At 36.5% G+C, this 7,122-nt stretch overlaps 2 protein-coding genes across 2 annotated transcripts; one reads left to right on the top strand and one right to left on the bottom strand.

Moving 5' to 3' along the window:
• Positions 1-879: 879 nt before the first annotated feature.
• med9 (mediator complex subunit 9) lies at positions 880-2,231 on the top strand. The gene is made up of 2 exons (XM_051667315.1): positions 880-998; positions 1,198-2,231. The coding sequence occupies exons 1-2, from the start codon at positions 895-897 to the stop codon at positions 1,415-1,417; spliced, it is 324 nt and encodes a 107-aa protein (XP_051523275.1). The 5' UTR covers positions 880-894; the 3' UTR covers positions 1,418-2,231.
• A 1,518-nt stretch (positions 2,232-3,749) lies between these two features.
• On the bottom strand, positions 3,750-5,309 carry rasd1 (RAS, dexamethasone-induced 1). Its single transcript, XM_051667304.1, has 2 exons — positions 4,950-5,309; positions 3,750-4,836 (listed from the first exon to the last, which is right to left on the bottom strand). The coding sequence occupies exons 1-2, from the start codon at positions 5,218-5,220 to the stop codon at positions 4,310-4,312; spliced, it is 798 nt and encodes a 265-aa protein (XP_051523264.1). The 5' UTR covers positions 5,221-5,309; the 3' UTR covers positions 3,750-4,309.
• Positions 5,310-7,122: the final 1,813 nt, after the last annotated feature.

A 7,122-nucleotide genomic window follows, 5' to 3' on the forward strand; every position in this document is an offset into this window, starting at 1 on the left:
CAGACATATAGAGACTGACCGACTGACAGACAGATAGAGGCCGACCGACAGACAGACAGATCAATAGATAGAGACCGACAGACAGACAGACAGAGACTGACAGACAGATAGATAGAGACTGACAGATAAAGACCGACTGACCGACAGACAGACTGACTGACAGACAGATAGAGACCGACCGACAGACAGACAGATAGAGACCGACTGACAGATAGACAGATAGAGACCGACAGACACACAGACAGACAGACAGATAGATAGATAGATAGATAGATAGATAGATAGATAGATAGATAGATAGATAGATAGATAAATAGGTTTGGAAACAAAAGATGTTTAAAAGGTCTGAATTTACAAATGTCATCTGGCCTGGTCCTTTAGCATGTCCATCATGACTTTCCACTCACAGGGTGTGGCTCTGGCTAGGTTAGGTTTGGAGAAGGAAAAAGAACCATTCAAACTCTCCACCTCTCAGGTGTCTAAAATAGATAGATAGATAGATAGATAGACAGACAGACAGACAGAGACTGACAGATAGGTAGAGACTGACAGATAAAGACCGACTGACCGACAGACAGACTGACAGATAGACAGAGACTGACCGACCGACAGACAGATAGAGACCAGCTGCTAGATAGATATATATATAGATAGATAGAGAAATTAATAATAAAATGTATAATAAAGTTAACAGCCTTTGACTAATCATATAAACAAGATGTGTAAATATATTGTTTTATTATGTGTATGGTATACCCCTGTCTTGTCTGTAGTGTACTAATGTTCTTTACATTGTTATATAAACTCGTGATTATAACAAAAATAATATACATATATACAGATGAAAATAAAAACAGTTTTAACAAGACGTTGCTCTCTCAGAGACGCGCATTGATGACGTCGCCATTCCTCCAGGCAAACATGGCTACTACTGGACCGACGGTAGAGGAGGCTGAAGATAATTCTTTTTTACCCATTATTCATGAGATTATCAAATGGTAAGAACTATTTGTTGTCCTGCTTTATGTACAATAGACGCACATATCCTTTAACCGATGTCATTAAAATACAGGAAAAGTTGAGGATATACTGACACTAGCTAGATGCGTTATCCGGGGGTCTCTCTGAACAATAACAAATCATTCGTTTCGCCATTTGTACGATATTAACGTCTCGTCTACATTCATTCGTCAACAGTATGGACAAAGACAGTCCGGACGTGCACCAGGAACTGAACAAACTGAAAAGCAAGATCCAAGAGACTCGGGAGCAGATCTCAGCTATGCCGGGCATCGACATGAGTCCTGCGGTACAAGAGAATAAACTCCGCACTCTGAGAGAACAAGTCCGGACCAAGAACCAGCTTCTGCAGAAATATAAGAGCCTGTGTATGTTTGACATTCCCAAACCATCGTGAGACTTTTTGCAAAGAGGGAAGAAACAACGAATGTACACACGGACAGATGTTTACATGGTTGCCCTGAGGTCAACGCTTTCGTGGGGGTGTTACTATCCCAGCGGAAGACATATTCACGCTTGTGTTGTACTATTTGTTTTTGCTAAATATTATTATTATTTTTTTTTTTTTTTGATATATTTGTTCATGTTTGTATTTTTCCCCCTTGGACATAGCTTTTGACACATTTTATATGAGTTGGTGAATGATTGGTGGATAAACTTCAGCTTAGTCTCTCATGTACTTTTTAATAAAGTTGTTGTATAGAAAGTAGTTTGGCTTCCACCGAAAAATTTAACCCTAATGGTTCATTGACACTCAAAAAAATGAAGTTTTGCAACTTGTTGAATTGAGTTAATTAAAATGAGCTAATGTAACACAATTCTGGATTTTTTTTTCTTTTTTTTTTCCTTTTTGGTCACAACATAATTTTATTGTATGCAGTTAATTCAGATTCGTAAAATGGAAGTTCACTTAATCCATTTGCGTTGGGACAACTTAAATAATTTTCGTTGGCCATAACCAGGTGTAAATGTGATGTCAGGTTCCCTGCATGCACCACGGCATGAGTAAAAGCGGCAAATTATTGTCTTAATATTTGCTTTTTGTTTCAGTATTTGCACTCTTGTTGTTGTGTTGGTTATCCCTTTGGGTTTTGTGTAATGGGAGTGCATCTATTTTCAAAATACGAATGTTGAGTGAAAAAAAGAATGAATTTAAGTTTGTACAAGACTTGATCAAATTCAGTCAAATAAATTAGTTTTTGATGAAAACATGCAATTTAATTGCGTTGAGACGTAATTGTGTAAATGTCCCTTAATTTTATTAAGTTTAATGAATGTTTTTATTTTTTGGGGTGCAAATGAGGTTGTCCAAGTTGATAAAAATGAGAAATCTTGTGTAAAGTGTGTATATATGGGTTTCAAGGGCCTAAAGGGGTCTTCTCTGTTTGTTTGTTTTTGTCACATTATAACAAAATGGCTACCTACATGTTGGTTACACCACATGACTTTGATTTGGTGGGCAAAAATTTCTCGAATATTAATCTTTTTTCATGTTCATTGCTTATTTTAAGATATAAGAATATCTTAAAATAAGATTTTAGATAAGATCTTTAGAATTTCAGCTTTTAATGAGACTTTGATATTTCTTTACTGTCTCCGGACAGTTACACCACATTACATTTTTTTAAGCTCCAGAAAAATATCATAATGACTTTAAACTCAGTAATTAAAAACATGTTCATCACAGAAGATGTGCATTCAAGTAGGGTACAATGAAGCTAAAGTCCCCTTTGATTTGATTTTCTCCCAAAAAGACTAAATTGAAACAAAAACTACTACAGCACTTTCATAAACACCAGTTTATCACAATGCACTGCAACATTTTCCTGATTCATGAGATTTTTGAGTATGGTGTCTAAACTTTGATTTTGAGGCAATTTGAACAAATATTTAATATTTTTTTAAATGTTGCAAGTTTATGTAGCTAATGAAAATCCCTGAAATTAACACATTTATTTTAAAACAGGACACTTATTTATGATTTTCAGTTTTGTTCAAGGTCATTAAATCAAAAGTTTTTAAATAGCTGTCCAATAAGTGAAAAGATGGTATTTGGTGTAAAAGCCCCACTTGAAGGGGCTAAAGGCCTCTATAAAACACATGTGGCAATAGAACCATTTATTTTGTATTTATTTTTTATTGTAAAACGATTTTTTTTTTTTTTAAATCAAAACAACCTTCCATTATTATTTCTTTCAAATGATGTTGCTCCATCAATATTCAATAAAAATAAATCCGTTTTTTCGATGTTGATACATTTCGTGACCAGATAAAAGCAAATGTTCCTTCAGGTGAGACTTTAGCCCCGTTTTACCATACTTGTTTTGTGAGAATTGCTTTTTTTTATTTTTTTTTTATTTTTTTTTTAACGTATTTTTAATAATTTGTAGAACTGGACAAAAAAAAAATCCTCACTTCATTGACCCATTTTAATGTACTTTGGTGACTTAAAACACTATTTGGTGTCTTCAAGATGCAATCAAAGACAATCCATTTTGCTTAGAGTCAGCTGTGTACTTCATAGAAGTTCAATTCAGATTATCGTTCAGTTTAAAATGATGTTTTTGCTATTTTCTTCTTAAAACGAGGCCTGTCACACTGTCAGTAATTACTGTCTTTTACTATTTTGAAGTGTGTTGGCTTATGTTAAAGTGCTTTGCTCGAGCACATTTTTTATACTGTAATGACATCTGGACCTGCCCCTGAAAAGTAACAAGAGGAAACATGAATATTCTTGAAATGTTTTTTATTTTATTTCTCTGTTTTTCATGTGTTCAATTCAACAGTGACAGTAGAATAAATACACATTCACAAGTAAAAAACTGTTCAAACTGCAGGAAAACATTCAAGTTCGATTCTTTCTGGGGGAAAAAATCTAGACAAATAAATGTAAACAACTGACACTGCAATTCAGCTCCACTTTCGGAGTCTCCTTTCGGTACTCAAAAATAATATTAATAATAATACAAAAAGAAAAAAACAAAAACGTGTTTTAAGCATGGATTTAAAAAGAGCCACACAATAATTTTAAGCCACATCACAGAGCACTCTGACTGAACAGAACAAAGTCAATATTCTGTACAGAGGATCTCGCGAGCATAACATGCGCTTCCAAGTTGCGAGGTGAGAGCTCAAGCCGGTGACTTTGACCGCCGACGCGAATGCGGGGATTTCGGAGTCACCGCACGGGAACGGCAATGGGCATAACAACCGTGCGCACCTCTGTCAAGACTGCAGCCCAACGGCTTCATCTCATTGTTAACACAACAGTAATTTTAGCGTGTCTGTCTTAGCTAATGATGCATCTCTCTTTGTCCTTCGCCTGGCCGCCTCCTATCGCCTTCTCTTTGATGTACATCAAGTCACTGTGCACGCTGGGGCGGCGCGCGAAAGGCGCCACGACGCCATACGCGTCGCCGTCCTTCACCTTCTTGTTTTTGAAAGACTTTTTGTGAAGAATGTCACAGAACTGCACGGAAACTTTGCGGTGTAGGTCCGGGCTCATCTCGTTGGGTAGTTTGGCTAAGGTGAAGAGTCTTTGAAACATCAAGTCGACGTTAGTGTTCCTCTTGGCGGAGATCTCGAAGTACGCGCACTGCTCGTCTCCAGCGATGAGCTGCTCGATCTCCTCGCGCTGAACTTCGCGGTAGAACTCGCGGTCGCCCTTGTTTCCGCAGATGACCAGCGGGACGTCCACGTTCTCTTTGGTCTTGTTTTTAAGACAGGACTTGGTCTCGTAGATCTGCTGTTTCAGCCGTTGCACCTCGTGAAATGACTCCCGGTTGTCCAAACTGAAGACCAGGATGAAAACATCACCTGTAGCCAAAAGAGTAAAGAAAACATGAATTATCTGCACATTGCAAAAAGCAGAGTAGCTTTCAAGTATGAAATAGCCTATGCAGTCTGCAATGAAATAGTTTCCAATTTACCTGTCAGAATGGACAGTCTCCTCATAGCTGGGAACGGATGATTCCCTGAAGTATCCAAAATGTCCAGTTGATACACATCTCCTTTGATGCTGTAGAGTTTCCTGTGAAAGTCGTCTATCGTCGGCGTGTACTGCTCCTCAAAACGTCCGTTCAGAAAGCGGGACACTATAGCGGTTTTGCCAACTTTGGTGGATCCGAGAATGACCATCCTGTAGCAGTTTTTCGCTGGGATGTCAAACTCATTCTCCGATGGACTCATTTTCTTAATCATTGTTTTTGTGCTTCTAAGCTTCTGGTTCTGCAGGGATATAAAGAATAGTTTGTTGCTTGTGGTAGCCGTGAATGCCTCTGAACCTTTTGAAGCTGAAGAGCGGCTATTTAAACTTCCTCCGAGCTCCTCCTCCTGAGCGCGTCACTGCGCTCGCGATTGATGCAGGAATACTGTAACATGTGCTGAACGACTGCAGCGTCAGTTTGTGTGGATGCACCAATCTCTATAGAACAGACAACACCACGAAAACATATTGGCTATACAGAATAAACAATCACACAAATACTTTCAAGCCGTGTTACAAATGGTAAATATAGCATGTACTAATTTAAAACTTAACTGCAACTCTGCGTTATGATGGAGTTAATGATGCACAAGGGTTCCGATTTAGTTAATGTTTAGACTTTATCGCAAACTTGGGAACGGAAAGAGGCGCTTGTTGTGCAACATTTTGTCGTTTGTGTTTAACCGGCTCTGTAAATAAAATAAATAAATAAATAAATAAATAAATATATAAAAAAACCCTCTATGAGCTGGAATGTTAGTATCAAACCTGGATGTGTCAAGTCACAAATTTACATGCAATATGGGCTGGAGATTCTACAACAGCTGATTTTTTTCTTCTGTCAATTCTACAAAATCTACAGTTTTTACTGAATACAAAAACAGTTCTACCTCACCACACACCACAGAGCGGCGCAAGTGTCAATATGAGAGACTCAAGCTCAACATTTTTTAAAGAATCTACATTAACAGTCATGTTTGAGAATCATCAACATTTTAAAGAATAGATTTTCGTTTTTATGCATTTATAATGCATTTAAATGTAACCAGCTCTCAGATCTCGAGATACTTGATATTTTCTTCTGTACATGCAGATTATATATATATATATATATATATATATATATATATATATATATATATATATATATATATATATATATAGAAAACATAAACCCACTGTGTGAATGCCAAATTGTAATATTTAAAAGGTAAATCATTTTGCATTAGTTCATCAAGCACTGTTCCAAAATAAATAAATAATAATAAAAAAACGATGTGTCCTTACTTCTGTGGAACATAGAAGATGTTAAGCAGAATGTTAGAGACTGACAGCCACAGTCCCCCACCCCACTGAGGCTGTCAGTCTCTAACATTCTGCTTAACATCTCCTTTTGTGTTCCATGGAAGAAAGACATATGTGTTTGGAATGTAAGTAATGTCATTTTTGTGTGAACTAAGAGCAAAACAGACTTTTACAAAACTTTTACACTTGCCACAAGTTCCTCAAAAAAGTAATCCACTACAATACTAATTGCTTCTATGAACATTGTAATCAGATTACTTTACTGAAAATAAATAAAAGTACTAATTACTTTACGGGATTCATGGTAAACAACTACATTACCCATAATCCAGCAGAGAGAGAGCCACCAATCAGAGAACCGCGGCCAACCAAGCCCGTGATACACGCCACAGAGCGAATGCGCGCTCCCATGACACACTGTGATTGACATAAATGAGTCAGTTTCTCTTTACCCTTAAACTGCTTATCTATTTATACATGTTGGAATATTTTGCAATAAACTTAAAATATATTGTTTCTATACTTATAATGAACATCCTAAAATCAATAGTTTTATGTATTCCCATAATTTTTTATTCAATGACATCATTTGTGGTTCTTCATGGGATTATAGTTCATGACCTCATGAAATACGGTAAGTACACAGTCTTGTACCTTTGTCTTTTTGTATGATTTTCAAATACTTTTTCGCCTCAAAACAAACCCAAGTTATGTACTTAAAAGTAACTTAAATGAAAGTCAGTAAGTGTAATCTGATTTCAATAATTTAAAACATAATATGTAACACTATTTTGGTTTAAAAAGTAATTAGA

Source organism: Myxocyprinus asiaticus, chromosome 32 (genome assembly GCF_019703515.2).
Source record: "Myxocyprinus asiaticus isolate MX2 ecotype Aquarium Trade chromosome 32, UBuf_Myxa_2, whole genome shotgun sequence".
Classification (NCBI taxonomy): Eukaryota; Metazoa; Chordata; class Actinopteri; order Cypriniformes; family Catostomidae; genus Myxocyprinus; species Myxocyprinus asiaticus.